General features: G+C 49.4%; 1 protein-coding gene across 15 annotated transcripts in view; it reads right to left on the bottom strand.

Moving 5' to 3' along the window:
- Positions 1–258: 258 nt before the first annotated feature.
- The window catches only part of cbfa2t3 (CBFA2/RUNX1 partner transcriptional co-repressor 3), a 198,972-nt gene continuing 176,418 nt past the window's right edge, over positions 259–22,812 (bottom strand). For all 15 annotated transcript variants that reach the window (XM_078210476.1, XM_078210480.1, XM_078210468.1 and 12 more), the window contains 2 exons: positions 4,036–4,191; positions 259–1,551 (listed from right to left, as the gene is read on the bottom strand). In XM_078210476.1, the coding sequence (XP_078066602.1) occupies positions 1,225–1,551; positions 4,036–4,191 (483 nt within the window). In that variant the 3' untranslated portion in view covers positions 259–1,224. The remainder of the gene's footprint in view (positions 1,552–4,035; positions 4,192–22,812) is intronic.

The following is a 22,812-nucleotide window of genomic DNA, read 5'->3' as shown; positions in this document are numbered from 1 at the left end:
GGGAATATGGGAAGGGGGAAAAGGGGCGAGGAGCCAGCTGGAGGAACATTTATTATTTTCTGTCTCCGAGAGTTTAGTCTGCTCAGGAAAAGAACAACACAGAGGATCACATTGGAACACAACAGCAACAACATATCTGTACATCACAACCTGCTCTTATGGAGACCTGCACCAGAACTGGAGTGAGAGAGAAAAGACTGAAGGGTGGTAGAGAATTGAAAGAGTACAGCAAATCAAAACTATGTTCCTGCTTAAAAATGATCTTTAAAATTAACCGATTGTCACATTTATTGAAATATTTCTTTTCCTTCCTGCAATAAAGCAAAAAACAGGCATTTCCTCAGTGGCTGCTTTCCTCATATTCAGAACAGCAAGTTCACTGCCAGTGAATCCTTCACACGCTCGCTCTCTGGCTCTGCTGGAACTGGCTCTTTAGGATATTGGACAATCGCAAGTAAACGAGTGAGGTCTGTAAATTGATTGAAGTCCAGGAGCACTGTCCTGTGGGCCTGGTTCCCCATGGCCGAGGGCTCCAGACTTGCTCCAAATCGCTGACTTCCTGCAGCACAGGACTGGGACAGGGACAGGGTGTATTTTTGGGTTTAAGTTGGAGTTGAGGTGCATCTGGTATCTTCTTGGTGGCTAGCAAGGTAGTTTGCTCTGTGCTGTGTGAGTGTGTACACAGGTGTGCGTGTGTATGCGAGGACAGGTACCATGAGGGTGAGCGGGAGAGTCTGGAGGGTGGGAAGTTGTGCGGTGGGGATTTGGGGGTTCTGGGGGGGTGGGGGTGCGATGGGGAGGGTCGGGGCTCCTTGGGGGGGTCAGGGTGAGATGGGGGGTCGGGGTGCGATGTGGGGGGGTTGGGGTGTGGTGGGGGGATGGGGGGTGGGGGTGTGGTTGGGGGGGTCAGGGTGCGGTGGGGGGGGTCGGGGAGCGGGGGGATTCTGGGGGTGATTATTTTTGGCATTTTGGAAGCTGTCCCGGGTGTTTTCTGAGTTGGATCTTGCTGATGTTTCTGTCCAGAGGCAGCACAGGCCACAACCCAGAGAAACAGATCCTCACAATCTGTCACACTGAACATTCGGTAAATAACCAAACATTGATCAATTTGCAGGCGCATTTCTTTGTCTTTGAGAAAGGTTGAGGGTTAACAAGTGACAAGAGGTCATTCAGAGGTCAAAATTTCGAAGCAGTCTCCCGATAGCTGCAGAGTTTCACTGTGGGTTAGTGTGAGGCAGCTTCCACAGTAATTGGGGTGGGTGGAGAGACAGAGCAAGAGGCAGTTGTAGATCCAGTGTCCTTGGGGCTCCTGGCCCCATTGCTGCTGCCACTGATATCTGTGGGGCCCAGGCTGTTGCTGCTGGATACACTGCTGTGTCTGCTGGGGCTGGACCTGTTGCCAATGCTGCAACCTTGCAGCTCCTGGAAATTCTGTCCACAGACATGGTGATGCTTCTCCCAGTCCCTGTGCTGACAGAAGGAGCCGCAGTATCGTGCTGTGTTACAACCACTGCAGGTTTCACTTGCCTTCCGACCACAGTTCCAACAACTCTGAAAGACACAAGCTTCAACCATCATCGACTGTGCTACACAACATCAGCTCTTGTACAAGAACATTACTGAGCTATACTTAGAGCACATAATTAGATAGAGTGCAGCTTCCTCTACACTGTCCCCATCAAACACTCCCAGGACAGGTACAGCACGGGGTTAGATACAGAGTAAAGCTCCCTCTACACTGTCCCCATCAAACATTCCCAGGACAGGTACAGAACAGGGTTAGATACAGAGTAAAGCTCCCACTACGCTGTCCCCATCAAACACTCCCAGGACAGGTACAGCATGGGGTTAGATACAGAGTAAAGCTCCCTCTACACTGTCCTCATCAAACACTCCCAGGACAGGTACAGCAGGGGGTTAGATACAGAGTAAAGCTCCCTCTACACTGTCCCCATCAAACATTCCCAGGACAGGTACAGAACAGAGTTAGATACAGAGTAAAGCTTCCTCTACATTATCCCACATCATTTACCACCTTGCTGTGACTCAGTCCTTCATTTTCACATGCTATTCCTTTATTCACTCAGTAACTAAAATGAAAGTAAAATTCTGCAGAAGCTGGAAATCTGAAATATGAACAGAAAATGCTGGAAAAACTCAGCATGTTTGGTAGTAGCCGTGGTAACGCTACAAGGCTTGTGAACGTAGCCCAATCCATCACGCAAACCAGCCTCCCATCCATTGACTCTGTCTACACTTCCCGCTGCCTCGGGAAAAGCAGCCAGCATAATTAAGGACCCCACGCATCCCGGACATTCTCTCTTCCACCTTCTTCCATCAGGAAAAAGATACAAAAGACTGAGGACACGTACCAACCGACCCAAGAACAGCTTCTTCCCTGCTGCCATCAGACCTTTGAATGGACCTACCTTCTATTATCCTTCTCTACACCCTAGCTATGACTGTAACACTACATTCTGCACCTTCTCCTTCCTTCTCCCCTATGTACTCTATGTACGGTATGCTTTGTCTGTATAGCGTGCAAAAAACAATATTTTTCACTTCATGCATGTGACAATAACAAATCAAATCAAAGCCTGTTTAACCCATTACACTGGTGTCAAGACAAAATGCCGGAGCTTATCACCAGTGTAAAGATAGATAAAGAGGAACCAGTAAATGGAATATACCTGAATTTCCAAAAAGCATTTAATAAGGTGCAACACCATGGACAGGCAAGATAAAAGCTGAGGGATTTGGGGCTGATAGTTTCGCACGGATAGAAAGCTGAGATGGGACATAAACGGGGTATTTCAAATTGGCAGGCAGTGAATGGTGGAGTGTTACAGGGATCAGTGCTGGAGCCTCAGCTATTTATAATCTATATTAATGACATCGATGAAGAGACATCAATCATCGAGTTTTACAGCACAGAAAGAGGCTCTTTCGCATGTGCACCAGACATCAGGCACCTTTCTATTTGAAATCTATTTTCCAGCACTTGGTCCACAGCCGTGTATGTTTTGGTGTTCCAAGAGCTCAAGTAAATGCTTCTTAAATGTTGTGAGGGTTCCTGCCTCTATCACCCTTTCAGGCAGTGAGTTCCAGATTCCCACCACGCTCTGGGTGAAAATGTTTTTCCTCAACTCCCTCTCTCCTACACACATACATTCGCTCCCTCTCTCACTCCCTCTCCAAAACCCGCCTCCCCTCTCACTCCCTCTCCAAAAGCCGCCTCCCCTCCCTCGCGCTCCGAAACCCGCCTCCCCTCTCACTCCCTCTCCAAAACCCACCTCCCCTCTCACTCCCTCTCCAAAACCCGCCTCCCCTCCCTCGCGCTCTGAAACCCGCCTCCCCTCTCAGTCCCGCTCCAAAACCCACCTCCCCTCTCACTCCCTCTCCAAAAGCCGCCTCCACTCTCACTCCCGCTCCGAAACCCGCCTCCCCTCTCACTCCCTCTCCAAAACCCACCTCCCCTCTCACTCCCTCTCCGAAACCCACCTCCCCTCTCACTCCCGCTCCGGAGCCTGCCTCCCCTCTCACTCCCTCTCCGAAACCTGCCTCCCCTCTCACTCCCTCTCCAAAACCCACCTCCCCTCTCACTCCCGCTCCAAAACCCACCTCCCCTCTCACTCCTTCACCAAAACCCACCTCCCCTCTCACTCCCTCTCCGAAACCCACCTCCCCTCTCACTCCCTCTCCAGAACCCGCCTCCCCTCTCAGTCCCGCTCCAAAACCCACCTCCCCTCTCACACCCGCTCTGAAACCCGCCTCCCCTCTCACTCCTTCACCATTCAGCCCATCGAGCCTGCCCCACTATCCAATACAATTACAGCTGATCATCTCCTTCAACAGTTGTGTTGTTCTGTCCAATAGTTCAAAAAATAATGAAGCATTGAATGTAGTGTCACTGCAGTCACTCCCTCACACTGGGGGACCTGATGGACTCCAGGTCTTCTGAGTGATTGATCACATTGTTGATGGCCCTGATCCGACCATAATCACAGGATGAATTAGAGGAGCAAAGCATCTCACCTCCGAGGGAGGAGCAACTGAGGCCATCTGCCTGGCCCCACAGGGAGGGCGCCTCCTGTTGGATGAACACAGAGTAGCCCTGGCAATGTTGGATGAGTCTGCAGGCCCGTCTGCCTCACCTTCCCGGCTCCAGGAGGCTGTGTGGGTGCGGGAGGCCTGGGAGAAATGAAACACAGAAAAGCAAATAAAGCGGCTGATCGTGCAGTTAAACGGGGTCAGCTCTCCCCATGCTATTGATTCCATGCACTCTGCCATATGCTCCCCGAACTCTGGTCCCTCTCCAATGTCCCCCTCCAATGTCCTACCTGTCTTCTGCTGTTCCAATTTGAAAGCTAACCCTGGTTAGCCTTACCCGAGTTCCTGCAATGTTCTATCTGATAACTGCTGCTGGGCCCAAGAACCGCCGAACGCCTCCTTTTCAAATCACAGCAGAACTTCCAACCACAGGAAACAGAAACTGAGCTTTACTCTGTATCCAACTAATGGGGAGACGATGACCTGGCTGTATTATCGCAAGTCAATTAATTGAGAAACTCAGTTCATGTCCTGGGGACTCGGGTTCAAATCCCACCACAGCAGATGGTGGAATTTGAATTCAATAAAAAATATCTGGAATTAATAATCTGCTGATGATCATGAAACCATTGTCGATTGTGGGAAAAACCCATCTGGTTCAGTAATATCATAGAATCCTACAGTGCAGAAAAAGGCCATTCGGCCCATCGAGTCTGCACCGATCACAATCCCACCCAGGACCTATCCACATATCCCTACATATTTACCCAATAACCCCTCTAACCTATGCATCCCGGGACACTAAGAGGCAATTTAGCACGGCCAATCAACCTAGCCCGCACATCTTTGGACTGTGGGAGGAAACTGGAGCACCCGGAGGAAACCCACGCAGACACGAGGAGAATGTGCAAACTCCACACAGACAGCGACCCGAGCCGGGATTCAAACCCAGGTCCCTGGAGCTGTGAAGCAGCAGTGCTAACCACTGTGCTACCGTGCCATCCTTCAGGAAAGGAAATCTGCCGTCCTGACCTGGTCTGACCTACATGTGACTCCAGAGCCACAGCAATGTGGCTCAATTGCCGTCGGGCAACTAGGGATGGGTTATAAATGCAGGCCTGCCAGCAACACCTATGTCCCATGAATGAATGAAAACAGAGCTGTACCTGTCCTGGGAGTGTTTGATGGGGACAGTGTAGAGGGAGCTTTACTCTGTATCTAACCCCGTGCTGTACCTGTCCTGGGAGTGTTTGATGGGGACAGTGTAGAGGGAGCTTTACTCTGTATCTAACCCCGTGCTGTACCTGTCCTGGGAGTGTTTGATGGGGACAGTGTAGAGGGAGCTTTACTCTGTATCTAACCCCGTGCTGTACCTGTCCTGGGAGTGTTTGATGGGGACAGTGTAGAGGGAGCTTTACTCTGTATCTAACCCTGTGCTGTTCCTGTCCTGGGAGTGTTTGATGGGGACAGTGTAGAGGGAGCTTTACTCTGTATCTAACCCCGTGCTGTACCTGTCCTGGGAGTGTTTGATGGGGACAGTGTAGAGGGAGCTTTACTCTGTATCTAACCCCGTGCTGTACCTGTCCTGGGAGTGTTTGATGGGGACAGTGTAGAGGGAGCTTTACTCTGTATCTAACCCTGTGCTGTTCCTGTCCTGGGAGTGTTTGATGGGGACAGTGTAGAGGGAGCTTTACTCTGTATCTAACCCCGTGCTGTACCTGTCCTGGGAGTGTTTGATGGGGACAGTGTAGAGGGAGCTTTACTCTGTATCTAACGCCGTGCTGTACCTGTCCTGGGAGTGTTTGATGGGGACAGTGTAGAGGGAGCTTTACTCTGTATCTAACCCTGTGCTGTTCCTGTCCTGGGAGTGTTTGATGGGGACAGTGTAGAGGGAGCTTTACTCTGTATCTAACCCCGTGCTGTACCTGTCCTGGGAGTGTTTGATGGGGACAGTGTAGAGGGAGCTTTACTCTGTATCTAACCCCGTGCTGTACCTGTCCTGGGAGTGTTTGATGGGGACAGTGTAGAGGGAGCTTTACTCTGTATCTAACGCCGTGCTGTACCTGTCCTGGGAGTGTTTGATGGGGACAGTGTAGAGGGAGCTTTACTCTGTATCTAACCCCGTGCTGTACCTGTCCTGGGAGTGTTTGATGGGGACAGTGTAGAGGGAGCTTTACTCTGTATCTAACCCCGTGCTGTACCTGTCCTGGGAGTGTTTGATGGGGACAGTGTAGAGGGAGCTTTACTCTGTATCTAACCCTGTGCTGTTCCTGTCCTGGGAGTGTTTGATGGGGACAGTGTAGAGGGAGCTTTACTCTGTATCTAACCCCGTGCTGTACCTGTCCTGGGAGTGTTTGATGGGGACAGTGTAGAGGGAGCTTTACTCTGTATCTAACCCCGTGCTGTACCTGTCCTGGGAGTGTTTGATGGGGACAGTGTAGAGGGAGCTTTACTCTGTATCTAACCCTGTGCTGTTCCTGTCCTGGGAGTGTTTGATGGGGACAGTGTAGAGGGAGCTTTACTCTGTATCTAACCCCGTGCTGTACCTGTCCTGGGAGTGTTTGATGGGGACAGTGTAGAGGGAGCTTTACTCTGTATCTAACGCCGTGCTGTACCTGTCCTGGGAGTGTTTGATGGGGACAGTGTAGAGGGAGCTTTACTCTGTATCTAACCCTGTGCTGTTCCTGTCCTGGGAGTGTTTGATGGGGACAGTGTAGAGGGAGCTTTACTCTGTATCTAACCCCGTGCTGTACCTGTCCTGGGAGTGTTTGATGGGGACAGTGTAGAGGGAGCTTTACTCTGTATCTAACCCCGTGCTGTACCTGTCCTGGGAGTGTTTGATGGGGACAGTGTAGAGGGAGCTTTACTCTGTATCTAACGCCGTGCTGTACCTGTCCTGGGAGTGTTTGATGGGGACAGTGTAGAGGGAGCTTTACTCTGTATCTAACCCTGTGCTGTTCCTGTCCTGGGAGTGTTTGATGGGGACAGTGTAGAGGGAGCTTTACTCTGTATCTAACCCCGTGCTGTACCTGTCCTGGGAGTGTTTGATGGGGACAGTGTAGAGGGAGCTTTACTCTGTATCTAACCCCGTGCTGTACCTGTCCTGGGAGTGTTTGATGGGGGACAGTGTAGAGGGAGCTTTACTCTGTATCTAACCCCGTGCTGTACCTGTCCTGGGAGTGTTTGATGGGGGACAGTGTAGAGGGAGCTTTACTCTGTATCTAACCCCGTGCGGTACCTGTCCTGGGAGTGTTTGATGGGGGACAGTGTAGAGGGAGCTTTACTCTGTATCTAACCCCGTGCTGTATCTGTCCTGGGAGTGTTTGATGGGGGACAGTGTAGAGGGAGCTTTACTCTGTATCTAACCCCGTGCTGTACCTGTCCTGGGAGTGTTTGATGGGGGACAGTGTAGAGGGAGCTTTACTCTGTATCTAACCCCGTGCGGTACCTGTCCTGGGAGTGTTTGATGGGGGACAGTGTAGAGGGAGCTTTACTCTGTATCTAACCCCGTGCTGTTCCTGTCCTGGGAGTGTTTGATGGGGGACAGTGTAGAGGGAGCTTTACTCTGTATCTAACCCCGTGCTGTACCTGTCCTGGGTGTGTTTGATGGGGGACAGTGTAGAGGGAGCTTTACTCTGTATCTAACCCCATGCTGTACCTGTCCTGGGAGTGTTTGATGGGGGACAGTGTAGAGGGAGCTTTACTCTGTATCTAACCCCGTGCTGTTCCTGTCCTGGGAGTGTTTGATGGGGACAGTGTAGAGGGAGCTTTACTCTGTATCTAACCCCGTGCTGTACCTGTCCTGGGAGTGTTTGATGGGGACAGTGTAGAGGGAGCTTTACTCTGTATCTAACCCCGTGTTGTACCTGTCCTGGGAGTGTTTGATGGGGACAGTGTAGAGGGAGCTTTACTCTGTATCTAACCCCGTGCTGTTCCTGTCCTGGGAGTGTTTGATGGGGACAGTGTAGAGGGAGCTTTACTCTGTATCTAACCCCGTGCTGTACCTGTCCTGGGAGTGTTTGATGGGGGACAGTGTAGAGGGAGCTTTACTCTGTATCTAACCCTGTGCTGTACCTGTCCTGGGAGTGTTTGATGGGGACAGTGTAGAGGGAGCTTTACTCTGTATCTAACCCCATGCTGTACCTGTCCTGGGAGTGTTTGATGGGGGACAGTGTAGAGGGAGCTTTACTCTGTATCTAACCCCGTGCTGTACCTGTCCTGGGAGTGTTTGATGGGGACAGTGTAGAGGGAGCTTTACTCTGTATCTAACCCCGTGCTGTACCTGTCCTGGGAGTGTTTGATGGGGACAGTGTAGAGGGAGCTTTACTCTGTATCTAACCCCGTGCTGTACCTGTCCTGGGAGTGTTTGATGGGGACAGTGTAGAGGGAGCTTTACTCTGTATCTAACCCCGTGTTGTACCTGTCCTGGGAGTGTTTGATGGGGACAGTGTAGAGGGAGCTTTACTCTGTATCTAACCCCGTGCTGTTCCTGTCCTGGGAGTGTTTGATGGGGACAGTGTAGAGGGAGCTTTACTCTGTATCTAACCCCGTGCTGTACCTGTCCTGGGAGTGTTTGATGGGGGACAGTGTAGAGGGAGCTTTACTCTGTATCTAACCCTGTGCTGTACCTGTCCTGGGAGTGTTTGATGGGGACAGTGTAGAGGGAGCTTTACTCTGTATCTAACCCCATGCTGTACCTGTCCTGGGAGTGTTTGATGGGGGACAGTGTAGAGGGAGCTTTACTCTGTATCTAACCCCGTGCTGTACCTGTCCTGGGAGTGTTTGATGGGGACAGTGTAGAGGGAGCTTTACTCTGTATCTAACCCCGTGCTGTACCTGTCCTGGGAGTGTTTGATGGGGACAGTGTAGAGGGAGCTTTACTCTGTATCTAACCCCGTGCTGTACCTGTCCTGGGAGTGTTTGATGGGGGACAGTGTAGAGGGAGCTTTACTCTGTATCTAACCCCGTGCTGTACCTGTCCTGGGAGTGTTTGATGGGGACAGTGTAGAGGGAGCTTTACTCTGTATCTAACCCCGTGCTGTACCTGTCCTGGGAGTGTTTGATGGGGACAGTGTAGAGGGAGCTTTACTCTGTATCTAACCCCGTGCTGTACCTGTCCTGGGAGTGTTTGATGGGGACAGTGTAGAGGGAGCTTTACTCTGTATCTAACCCCGTGCTGTTCCTGTCCTGGGAGTGTTTGATGGGGGACAGTGTAGAGGGAGCTTTACTCTGTATCTAACCCCGTGCTGTACCTGTCCTGGGAGTGTTTGATGGGGGACAGTGTAGAGGGAGCTTTACTCTGTATCTAACCCCGTGCTGTACCTCTCCTGGGAGTGTTTGATGGGGGACAGTGTAGAGGGAGCTTTACTCTGTATCTAACCCCGTGCTGTACCTGTCCTGGGAGTGTTTGATGGGGACAGTGTAGAGGGAGCTTTACTCTGTATCTAACCCCGTGCTGTACCTGTCCTGGGAGTGTTTGATGGGGACAGTGTAGAGGGAGCTTTACTCTGTATCTAACCCCGTGCTGTACCTGTCCTGGGAGTGTTTGATGGGGACAGTGTAGAGGGAGCTTTACTCTGTATCTAACCCCATGCTGTACCTGTCCTGGGAGTGTTTGATGGGGACAGTGTAGAGGGAGCTTTACTCTGTATCTAACCCCGTGCTGTACCTGTCCTGGGAGTGTTTGATGGGGACAGTGTAGAGGGAGCTTTACTCTGTATCTAACCCCGTGCTGTTCCTGTCCTGGGAGTGTTTGATGGGGGACAGTGTAGAGGGAGCTTTACTCTGTATCTAACCCCGTGCTGTACCTGTCCTGGGAGTGTTTGATGGGGGACAGTGTAGAGGGAGCTTTACTCTGTATCTAACCCCGTGCTGTTCCTGTCCTGGGAGTGTTTGATGGGGGACAGTGTAGAGGGAGCTTTACTCTGTATCTAACCCCGTGCTGTACCTGTCCTGGGAGTGTTTGATGGGGGACAGTGTAGAGGGAGCTTTACTCTGTATCTAACCCCGTGCTGTTCCTGTCCTGGGAGTGTTTGATGGGGGACAGTGTAGAGGGAGCTTTACTCTGTATCTAACCCCGTGCTGTACCTGTCCTGGGAGTGTTTGATGGGGACAGTGTAGAGGGAGCTTTACTCTGTATCTAACCCTGTGCTGTACCTGTCCTGGGAGTGTTTGATGGGGGACCGTGTAGAGGGAGCTTTACTCTGTATCTAACCCTGTGCTGTTCCTGTCCTGGGAGTGTTTGATGGGGGACAGTGTAGAGGGAGCTTTACTCTGTATCTAACCCTGTGCTGTTCCTGTCCTGGGAGTGTTTGATGGGGGACAGTGTAGAGGGAGCTTTACTCTGTATCTAACCCTGTGCTGTTCCTGTCCTGGGAGTGTTTGATGGGGGACAGTGTAGAGGGAGCTTTACTCTGTATCTAACCCTGTGCTGTATCTGTCCTGGGAGTGTTTGATGGGGGACAGTGTAGAGGGAGCTTTACTCTGTATCTAACCCCGTGCTGTACCTGTCCTGGGAGTGTTTGATGGGGGACAGTGTAGAGGGAGCTTTACTCTGTATCTAACCCTGTGCTGTTCCTGTCCTGGGAGTGTTTGATGGGGGACAGTGTAGAGGGAGCTTTACTCTGTATCTAACCCTGTGCTGTACCTGTCCTGGGAGTGTTTGATGGGGGCAGTGTAGAGGGAGCTTTACTCTGTATCTAACCCTGTGCTGTACCTGTCCTGGGAGTGTTTGATGGGGACAGTGTAGAGGGAGCTTTACTCTGTATCTAACCCCGTGCTGTACCTGTCCTGGGAGTGTTTGATGGGGGACAGTGTAGAGGGAGCTTTACTCTGTATCTAACCCTGTGCTGTTCCTGTCCTGGGAGTGTTTGATGGGGGACAGTGTAGAGGGAGCTTTACTCTGTATCTAACCCTGTGCTGTTCCTGTCCTGGGAGTGTTTGATGGGGGACAGTGTAGAGGGAGCTTTACTCTGTATCTAACCCTGTGCTGTTCCTGTCCTGGGAGTGTTTGATGGGGGACAGTGTAGAGGGAGCTTTACTCTGTATCTAACCCCGTGCTGTACCTGTCCTGGGTGTGTTTGATGGGGGACAGTGTAGAGGGAGCTTTACTCTGTATCTAACCCCGTGCTGTACCTGTCCTGGGAGTGTTTGATGGGGACAGTGTAGAGGGAGCTTTACTCTGTATCTAACCCCGTGTTGTACCTGTCCTGGGAGTGTTTGATGGGGGACAGTGTAGAGGGAGCTTTACTCTGTATCTAACCCCGTGCTGTACCTGTCCTGGGAGTGTTTGATGGGGACAGTGTAGAGGGAGCTTTACTCTGTATCTAACCCCGTGCTGTACCTGTCCTGGGAGTGTTTGATGGGGACAGTGTAGAGGGAGCTTTACTCTGTATCTAACCCCGTGCTGTACCTGTCCTGGGAGTGTTTGATGGGGGACAGTGTAGAGGGAGCTTTACTCTGTATCTAACCCCGTGCTGTACCTGTCCTGGGAGTGTTTGATGGGGACAGTGTAGAGGGAGCTTTACTCTGTATCTAACCCCGTGCTGTACCTGTCCTGGGAGTGTTTGATGGGGACAGTGTAGAGGGAGCTTTACTCTGTATCTAACCCCGTGCTGTACCTGTCCTGGGAGTGTTTGATGGGGACAGTGTAGAGGGAGCTTTACTCTGTATCTAACCCCGTGCTGTACCTGTCCTGGGAGTGTTTGATGGGGACAGTGTAGAGGGAGCTTTACTCTGTATCTAACCCCGTGCTGTTCCTGTCCTGGGAGTGTTTGATGGGGGACAGTGTAGAGGGAGCTTTACTCTGTATCTAACCCCGTGCTGTACCTGTCCTGGGAGTGTTTGATGGGGGACAGTGTAGAGGGAGCTTTACTCTGTATCTAACCCTGTGCTGTACCTGTCCTGGGAGTGTTTGATGGGGGCAGTGTAGAGGGAGCTTTACTCTGTATCTAACCCTGTGCTGTACCTGTCCTGGGAGTGTTTGATGGGGACAGTGTAGAGGGAGCTTTACTCTGTATCTAACCCCGTGCTGTACCTGTCCTGGGAGTGTTTGATGGGGGACAGTGTAGAGGGAGCTTTACTCTGTATCTAACCCTGTGCTGTTCCTGTCCTGGGAGTGTTTGATGGGGGACAGTGTAGAGGGAGCTTTACTCTGTATCTAACCCTGTGCTGTTCCTGTCCTGGGAGTGTTTGATGGGGGACAGTGTAGAGGGAGCTTTACTCTGTATCTAACCCTGTGCTGTTCCTGTCCTGGGAGTGTTTGATGGGGGACAGTGTAGAGGGAGCTTTACTCTGTATCTAACCCTGTGCTGTACCTGTCCTGGGAGTGTTTGATGGGGGACAGTGTAGAGGGAGCTTTACTCTGTATCTAACCCCGTGCTGTACCTGTCCTGGGAGTGTTTGATGGGGGACAGTGTAGAGGGAGCTTTACTCTGTATCTAACCCTGTGCTGTTCCTGTCCTGGGAGTGTTTGATGGGGGACAGTGTAGAGGGAGCTTTACTCTGTATCTAACCCTGTGCTGTACCTGTCCTGGGAGTGTTTGATGGGGGCAGTGTAGAGGGAGCTTTACTCTGTATCTAACCCTGTGCTGTACCTGTCCTGGGAGTGTTTGATGGGGACAGTGTAGAGGGAGCTTTACTCTGTATCTAACCCCGTGCTGTATCTGTCCTGGGAGTGTTTGATGGGGGCAGTGTAGAGGGAGCTTTACTCTGTATCTAACCCTGTGCTGTACCTGTCCTGGGAGTGTTTGATGGGGACAGTGTAGAGGGAGCTTTACTCTGTATCTAACCCCGTGCTGTATCTGTCCTGGGAGTGTTTGATGGGGGCAGTGTAGAGGGAGCTTTACTCTGTATCTAACCCTGTGCTGTACCTGTCCTGGGAGTGTTTGATGGGGACAGTGTAGAGGGAGCTTTACTCTGTATCTAACCCTGTGCTGTACCTGTCCTGGGAGTGTTTGATGGGGACAGTGTAGAGGGAGCTTTACTCTGTATCTAACCCTGTGCTGTACCTGTCCTGGGAGTGTTTGATGGGGACAGTGTAGAGGGAGCTTTACTCTGTATCTAACCCCGTGCTGTACCTGTCCTGGGAGTGTTTGATGGGGGACAGTGTAGAGGGAGCTTTACTCTGTATCTAACCCCGTTCTGTACCTGTCCTGGGAGTGTTTGATGGGGTCAGTGTAGAGGGAGCTTTGCTCTGGATCTAACTCCATGCTGTAGCTGTCCTGAGAGTGTTTGATGGGGACAGTGCAGAGGGAGCTTTACTCTGTATCTAACCCTGTGCTGTTCGTGTCCTGGGAGTGTTTGATAGGGACAGTGTAGAGGGAGCTTTACTCTCAGTCTAACCCCATGCTGTACCTGTCCTGGGTGTGTTTGATGGGGACAGTGTAGAGGGACCTTTACTCTGTATCTAAACCCGTGCTGTACCTGTCCTGAGAGTGTTTGATGGGGGACAGTGTAGAGGGAACTTTACACTGTATCTAACCCCGTGCTGACTTGTCCTGGGAGTGTTTGCACAGTAAGAAGTCTCACAACACCAGGTTAAAGTCCAACAGGTTTATTTGGTAGCAAAATCCACTAGCTTTCGGAGCGCTGCTCCTTCGTCAGGTGAGTGGGAGTTCTATTGACAAACAAGGCATATAAAGTATGAGTATTTTGCCTCGGTTTTCACAGAGGAGAAGGACATGGGTGGATGTACTGTGGACTTGCGGTGGACTGAAAAGATTGAGTATGTGGACTTTAACAAAGAGGTTGTGCTGGAATCTTTGAATGGCATCAAGATAGATAAGTCGCTGGGTCCGGATGGGATGTACCCCAGGTTACTGTGGGAGGCGAGGGAAGAGATTGCAGAGCCTCTGGCGATGATCTTTGCGTCATCGATGGAGATGGGAGAGGTGCCGGAGGATTGGAGGATTGCGGATGTGGTTCCTATTTTCAAGAAGGGGAATAGGGATAGGGATAGCCCAGGAAATGACCGACCGGTGAGTCTAACCTCAGTGGTAAGCTGATGGAGAAGATCCTGAGAAACAAGATTTATGAGCATTTAGAGGTTTAGTATGCTCAAGAATACTCAGCATGGCTTTGTCAAAGGCAGATCGTGCCTTACGAGCCTGGTGGAGTTCTTCGAAAATGTGACTAAACACATTGACGAAGGGAAGGCGGTAGATCTGGTTTATATGGATTTTAGCAAGGCGTTCGATAAGGTCCCCCATGCAAGGCTTCTGGAAAAAGTGAGAGGGCATGGGATCCAAGGGGCTGCTGCCCGGTGGATCCAGAACTGGCTTGCCCAAAGGAGGCAGAGAGTGTGTATAGATGGGTCTTTTTCTAATTGGAGGTCGGTCACCAGTGGTGTGCCCCAGGGATCTGTTCTGGGACCCTTGCTGTTTGTCATTTTCATAAATGACCTGGATGAGGAAGTGGAGGGATGGGTTGGTAAGTTTGCTGACGACACGAAGGTTGGTGGGGTTGTGGATAGTCTGGAGGGATGTCAGAAGTTACAGAGGGACATAGATAGGATGCAAGACTGGGCGGACAAGTGGCAGATGGACTTCAACCCAGATAAATGCGTCGTGGTCCATTTTGGCAGGTCGAATGGGATGAAGGAGTACAATATAAAGGGAAAGACTCTTAGTACGGTAGAGGATCAGAAGGACCTTGGGGTCCAGGTCCATAGGACTCTAAAATCGGCCCCGCAGGTAGAGGAGGTGGTTAAGAAGGCGTATGGTGTGCTGGCCTTTATCAATCGAGGGATTGAGTTTAGGAGTCCGGGGATAATGATGCAGCTATATAGGACCCTCGTCAGACCCCACTTGGAGTACTGTGCTCAGTTCTGGTCGCCTCATTACAGGAAGGATGTGGAAAAGATTGAAAGGGTGCAGAGGAGATTTACAAGGATGTTGCCTGGATTGAGTGGCATGCCTTATGAGGATAGGCTGAGGGAGCTCGGTCTTTTCTCCTTGGAGAGACGTAGCATGAGAGGAGACCTGATAGAGGTATATAAGATGTTGAGAGGCATAGATCGGGTGGACTCTCAGAGGCTTTATCCCAGGGTGGAAATGGCTGCTACGAGAGGACACAGGTTTATGGTGCTGGGGGGTAGGTACAGGGGAAATGTTAGGGGGAAGTTTTTCACACAGAGGGTGGTGGGTGAGTGGAATCAGCTGCCATCAGTGGTGGTGGAGGCAAACTCAATAGGGTCTTTTAAGAGACTCCAGGATAAGTACATGGAGCTTAATAGGATGGAGGGTTATAGGTAGGCCTAAAAGGTAGGGATATGTTTGGCACAACTTGTGGGGCCGAAGGGCCTGTTTTGTGCTGTAGTTTTCTATGTTTCTATAAAGACTCAAACTGAATTTACAAAATAATGGTTGGAATGCGGGTCTTTACAGGTAATCAAGTCTCAAAGGTCCAGACAGTGCAACACGTTGTCTACCTGATACGCTGCAGGAAAGGATGTCCCGAGGCATGGTACATTGGGGAAACCATGCAGACGCTGCGACAGCGGATGAATGAACACCGCTCGACAATCACCAGGCACCAGGACTATCACTGTTCTCTTCCTGTGGGGGAACACTTCAGCAGTCACGGGCATTCAGCCTTGGATCTTCAGGTAAGCGTTCTCCAAGGCGGCCTTCACGACACACGACAGCGCAGAGTCGCTGAGCAGAGACTGATGGCCGGGTTCCGCGCAAGTGGGGACGGCCTCGGCCGGGGTCTTGGGTTCATGTCACACTATCTGTAACCCCCATGACTTGCCTGGGCATGCAAAATCTCACGAACTGTCCTGTCTGGAGACAGTACACCTCTCTTTAACCTGTGCTTAACCCTCTCTCCACTCACATTGTCTGGACCTTTGAGACTTGATTACCTGTAAAGACTCGCATTCCAACCATTATTTTGTAAATTGAGTTTGTGTCTCTATATTCCCCTTTTGCTGTTTGTGAACAGAACTCCCACTCACCTGATGAAGGAGCAGCGCTCCGAAAGCTAGTCTTTATATCTCGATTGTCAGAGGTACAGACAGGAGGTTCTGTGGTTGTGACAGAGTCTCCCGGATGGTTTGTTGCCTCCCGGGTGCCAGGGTCAGGGATGTCTCTGATCGTGTGCACAGCATTCTGAAGTGGGAGGGTGATCAGCCAAATGTCATGGTACACATCGGCACCAATGACATAGGAAGGAAGAGTGAGGAGGTCCTGAAGAGTGAGTATAGAGAGCTTGGTAGGAAGTTAAAAAGCAGGACCCCGAGGGCAGTAATCTCAGGATTGCTACCTGTGCCACGTACCAGTGAGGGTAAGAGTAGGATGCTCGGGCGGATGAACACGTGGCTGAGGAACTGGTGTAGGGGGCAGGGTTTCAGATTTCTAGATCATTGGGACCTCTTCTGGGGCAGGTGGGACCTGTACAAGAGAGACAGGTTACACCTGAACTACAAGGGGACCAATATACTTGCAGGGAGGTTTGCTAGTGTTATTGGGGAGCGTTTAAACTAGATTTGCAGGGGGATGGGAACCAGAGTGCCAGAGCAGATAGTGGAGCGGGGGTGAAAATAGATGATGTTAATAGTTCATGCAAAATCACAAATAGAAGAACAAAGTACAATACAGCACAGGAACAGGCCCTTCGGCCCTCCAAGCCCGCCAAGTGTGGTGGTAATAATCTTCTGAGGTGTGTCTATTTCAATGTCAGGAGTATTGTGAGGAAGGCAGACGAGCTGAGGGCGTGGATTGACACATGGAATTATGACATTATAGCCATTAGTGAAACTTGGCTCCAGGAGGGGCAGGACTGGCAGCTCAATGTTCCAGGGTTCCGATGTTTCCGGCATTTTGGAAGAAATAATGTAGGGAGAAGTTATTCAATAAATGGCAGAGTCATCAGGAGTATAGAAACACAGAGGGACCTAGGTGTGCAAGTCCACAAATCCTTGAAGGTGGCAACACAGGTGGAGAAGGTGGTGAAGAAGGCATATGGTATGCTTGCCTTTATAGGACGGGGTATAGAGTATAAAAGCTGGAGTCTGATGATGCAGCTGTATAGAACGCTGGTTAGGCCACATTTGGAGTACTGCGTCCAGTTCTGGTCGCCGCACTACCAGAAGGACGTGGAGGCGTTAGAGAGAGTGCAGAGAAGGTTTACCAGGATGTTGCCTGGTATGGAGGGTCTTAGCTATGAGGAGAGATTGGGTAAACTGGGGTTGTTCTCCCTGGAAAGACGGAGAATGAGGGGAGACCTAATAGAGGTGTACAAGATTATGAAGGGGATAGATAGGGTGAACGGTGGGAAGCTTTTTCCCAGATCAGAAGTGACGTTCACGAGGGGTCACGGGCTCAAGGTGAGAGGGGCGAAGTATAACTCAGATATTAGAGGGACGTTTTTTACACAGAGGGTGGTGGGGGCCTGGAATGCGCTGCCAAGTAGGGTGGTGGAGGCAGGCACGCTGACATCGTTTAAGACTTACCTGGATAGTCACATGAGCAGCCTGGGAATGGAGGGATACAAACGATTGGTCTAGTTGGACCAAGGAGCGGCACAGGCTTGGAGGGCCGAAGGGCCTGTTTCCTGTGCTGTACTGTTCTTTGTTCTTTGTTTCAGAGTGATAGAGGCAGAGGGATGAAGGGTGGGGGGGTGGCATTGCTAGTCAGGGAAAATGTTACTGCAGTGCTCAGGCAGGACAGATTAGAGGGCTTGTCTACCGAGGCCATATGGGTGGAGCTGAGAAACAGGAAAGGTATGACCACATTAATGGGGTTGTATTATAGACCATCCAATAGTCAGCGAGAATTGGAGGAGCAAATCTGCAGAGAGATAGCAGACAACTGCAGGAAACATAAAGTTGTGATCGTAGGGGATTTTAATTTTCCACATATAGATTGGGACTCCCAGACTGTTAAAGGTCTAGACGGGTTAGAGTTTATAAAATGTGTTCAGGAAAATTTTCTAAATCAATATATAGAGGTACCAACTAGAGAGGATGCAATATTAGATCTCCTATTAGGAAACGAGTTAGGACAAGTAACGGAAGTGTGTGTAGGGGAACACTTTGGTTCCACTGATCATAACGCCATTAGTTTCAACTTGATCATGGATAAAGATAGATCTGGTCCTCGGGTTGAGGTTCTAAACTGGAAAAAGGCCAAATTTGAAGAAATGAGAAAGGATCTAAAAAGCGTGGATTGGGACAGGTTTTTCTCTGGCAAGGATGTGAATGGTAAGTGGGATGCCTTCAAAGGAGAAATTTAGAGAGTGCAGAGTTTGTATGTTCCTGTCAGGATTAAAGGCAAAGTGAATAAGAATAAGGAACCTTGGTTCTTGAGGGATATTGAAACTCTGATAAAGAAGAAGAGAGAAATGTATGACATGTCTAGGCAACAGGGAGCAAATAAGATGCTTGAGGAGTATAAAAAGTGCAAGAAACTACTTAAGAAAGAAATCAGGAGGGCTAAAAGAAGACATGAGGTTGCTTTGGCAGACAAGGTGAAGGATAATCCTAAGAGCTTCTACAGGTATATTAAGAGCAAAAGGATAGTAAGGATTAAAATTGGTCCTCTTGAAGATCAGAGTGGTCGGCTATGTATGGAACCAAAAGAAATGGGGGAGATATTAAATGGGTTTTTTGCATCTGTATTTACTCAGGAAACTGGCATGGAGTCTATGGAAATAAGGCAAACAAGTAGGGAGGTCATGGAACCTATACAGATTAAAGGGGAGGAGGTGCTTGCTGTCTTGAGGCAAATCAGAGTAGATAAATCCCCAGGACTGGACAGGGTATTCCCTCGGACCTTGAAGGAGACTAGTGTTGAAATTGCAGGGGCCCTGGCAGATATATTTAAAATGTCGGTATCCACGGGTGAGGTGCCGGATGATTGGAGGATAGCTCATGTTGTTCCGTTGTTTAAAAAAGGCTCAAAAAGTAATGCGGGAAATTATAGGCCGGTAAGTTTGACGTCAGTAGTAGGTAAATTATTGGAAGGAGTACTAAGAGATAGGATCTACAAATATTTGGATAGACAGGGACTTATTAAGGAGAGTCAACATGGCTTTGTGCGTGGTAGGCCATGTTTAACCAATCTATTAGAGTTTTTTGAGGAGGTTACCAGGAAAGTGGATGAAGGGAAGGCGGTGGATGTTGTCTACATGGACTTCAGTAAGGCCTTTGACAAGGTCCCGCATGGGAGGTTAGTCAGGAAGGTTCAGTCGCTAGGTATACATGGAGAGGTAGTAAATTGGATTAGACATTGGCTCAATGGAAGAAGCCAGAGAGTGGTAGTGGAGGATTGCTTCTCTGAGTGGAGGCCTGTGACTAGTGGTGTGCCACACAGGGATCAGTGCTGGGTCCATTGTTGTTTGTCATCTATATCAATGATTTGGATGATAATGTGGTAAATTGGATCAGCAAATTTGCTAATGATACAAAGATTGGAGGTGTAGTGGACAGTGAGGAAGGTTTTCAAAGCTTGCAGAGGGATTTGGACCAGCTAGAAAAATGGGCTGAAAAATGGCAGATGGAGTTTAATGCAGACAAGTGTGAGGTATTGCACTTTGGAAGGACAAACCAAGGCAGAACATACAAGGTAAATGGTAGGACACTGAAGAGTGCAGTAGAACAGAGGGATCTGGGACAGATACATAATTCCCTAAAAGTGGCGTCACAGGTAGATAGGGTTGTAAAGAGTGCTTTTGGTACATTGGCCTTTATAAATCAAAGTATTGAGTATAAGAGTTGGAATGTTATGGTGAGGTTGTATAAGACATTGGTGAGGCCGAATTTAGAGTATTGTGTGCAGTTTTGGTCACCTAATTACAGGAAGGATATTAATAAAGTTGAAAGAGTGCAGAGAAGGTTTACAAGGATGTTGCCAGGACTTGAGAAACTGAGTTACAGAGAAAGGTTGAATAGGTTAGGACTTTATTCCCTGGAGAAGAATGAGGGGAGATTTGATAGAGGTGTACAGGATTTTGATGGGTATAGATAGAGTGAATGCAAGCAGGCTTTTTCCACTGAGGCTCGGGGAGAAAATAACTAGAGGACATGGGTTAAGGGTGAGGGAAGAAAAATTTAAAGGGAATATTAGGGGGGGCTTCTTCACACAGAGTGGTGGGAGTTTGGAATGAGCTGCCAGATGAGGTGGTGAATGCGGGCTCACTTTTAATATTTAAGAAAAACTTGGACAGGTACATGGATGAGAGGGGTGTGGAGGGATATGGTCCAGGTGCAGGTCAGTGGGACTAGGCACAAAAATGGTTTGGCACAGGCAAAAAGGGACAAAAGGCCTGTTTCTGTGCTGTAATGTTCTATGGTTCTATATGCCCTGTTTGTCAATAGAACTCCCACTCACCTGACGAAGGAGCAGCAAGCGCTCCGAAAGCTAGTGGACTTTGCTGCCAAATAAACCTGTTGGACTTTAACCTGGTGTTGGGAGACTTCTTCCTGTGTTTACCCCAGTCCAACGCTGGCATCTCCACATCTGGGAGTGTTTGACAGGGACAATGTAGAGGGAGCTTTAATCTGTATGAACCCTCGGTCTACCATAGAATCTTTAAGCTTTATAAAATGAAACAGGCCCTTTGGCCCAACTTGTCCATGCTGCCCCCTTTTTTAACCCCTAAGCTAGTCCCAATTGCCCGCATTTGGCCCATATCCCTCTCGACCCATCTTATCCATGTAACTGTCTAAATGTTTTTTAAAAGATAAAATTGTACCCACCTCTACTACTGCCTCTGGCAGCTTGTTCCAGACACTCACCACCCTCTGTGTGAAAACATAGCCCCTCTGGACCCTTTTGTATCTCTCCTCTCTCACCTTAAACTATGCCCTCTAGTTTTAGACTCCCCTACCTTTGGGAAAAGATGTTGACTATCTAGCTGAACTATGCCCCTCATTATTTTATAGACTTCTGTAAGATCACCCCTCAGGCTCCTACGCTCCAGAGAAAAAAGTCCCAGTCTATCCAACCTCGCCTTATAACCCAAACCATTAAGTCCCAGTCGCATCCCAGTAAATCTTTTCTGCACTCTTTCTAGTTTAATAATATCTTTTCTATAATAGGGTGACTAGAACTGTACACAGTATTCCAAGTGTGGCCTTACCAATGTCTTGTACAACTTCAACAAGATGTCCCAACTCCTGTATTCAATGTTCTGACCAATGAAATTCAGCATGCCAAATGCCTTCTTCATCACTCTATCCACCTGTGACTCCACTTTCAAGGAGTTATGACCCTGTACCCCTAGATCTCTCTGTTCTATAACGCTCCCTAATGCGCTACCATTAACTGAGTAAGTCCTGCCCTGGTTCGATCTACCAAAATGCATCACCTTGCATTTATCTAAATTAAACTCCATCTGCCATTTGTCAGTCCACTGGCCCAACTGATCAAGATCCCATTGCAATCCTAGATAACTTTCTTCACTGTCCAGTATGTCACCAATCTTGGCGTCAGCTGCAAATTTACTAATCATGCCTACTCAGAGAAACAGCAGGCAGGGTGGGGTTGCGAATCAAAGAGGGTCTGGAGTGCATTTGTTTCAATGCGAGAAGTGTAACAGGTCAGACAGATGAACTTCGAGCTTGGATTAGTACTAGGAACTATGATGTTGTTGCCATTACAGAGATTTGGTTAAGGGAAGGACAGGATTGGTAGCTTAATATTCCAAGATCCACATGTTTTAGGCGGGATAGAGGGGGATGTAAAAGGGGTGGGGGAGTTGCACTACTGGTTAAGGAGAATCTCACAGCTGTACTGTGGGAGGACACCTCGGAGGGCTCATACAGCAAGGCAACATGAGTAGAGCTCAGGAATAGGAAGGGTGTAGTCACAATGTTGGGGGTTTACTATAGGCCACCCAACTACCAGCGGGAGATAAGAGGAACAAATATGTAGGCAGATTTTGGCAAGGTGTAAAAGTAACAGGTTTGTTGTGGTGGGAGATTTTAATTTCCCCTATATTGACTGGGACTCACTTAGTGCTAGGGGCATGGATGGGGCAGAGTTTGTAAGGAGCATCCAGGAGGGCTTCTTGAAACAGTATGTAGGTAATCCAACTAGGGAAGGGGCCATACTGGACCTGGTATTGGGGAATGAGCCCAGCCAGGTGGTCGACGTTTCAGAAGTTCGGGAACAGTGACCACAATTCAGTAAGTTTTAAGGTCCTGATGGATAAAGATAAGTGTAGTCCTCAGGTTAAGGTGCTAAATTGGGGGAAGACTAATTCCAACAATATTAGGCAGGAACTGAAGAATGTAGATTGGGGGCAGATGTTTGAGGGCAAATCAACATCTGACACGTGGGAGGCTTTCAAGTGTAAGTTGATAGGGATTCAGGACCGGCACATTCCTGTAAGGATGAAGGATAAGTATGGCAAGTTTTGGGAATCTTGGATAACGAGAGATATTGTGAGCCTCGTCAAAGAGAAAAAGGAAGCATTTGTCAAAGCTAGGAGGCTGGGAACACACAAAGCAAGTGTGGAATACAAGGAATGTAGAAAGAAACTTAAGCAAGGAGTAAGGAGGGCTAAAAGGGGTCACGAAAAAGCATTGGCCAGCAGATTAAGGGAAATCCCAAAGCTTTTTATACATATACAAAGAGCAAGAGGGTAGCCAGGGAGAGGGTTGGCCCACTCAAGGACAAGGGAGGGAATCTATGCGTGGAACCAGAGGAACTGAGGAACCCGGGGCTGAAATGGTTGCCACAAGAGGTCACAGGTTTAGGGTGCTGGGGAGTAGGTATAGAGGAGATGTTAGGGTAAGTTTTTCACTCAGAGGGTGGT

This window comes from Mustelus asterias, chromosome 4 (genome assembly GCF_964213995.1).
Source record: "Mustelus asterias chromosome 4, sMusAst1.hap1.1, whole genome shotgun sequence".
In the NCBI taxonomy this organism is placed as follows: Eukaryota; Metazoa; Chordata; class Chondrichthyes; order Carcharhiniformes; family Triakidae; genus Mustelus; species Mustelus asterias.
The sequence above is the reverse complement of the archived record's forward strand: the minus strand, read 5'-3'. Positions and strand labels throughout refer to the sequence as shown.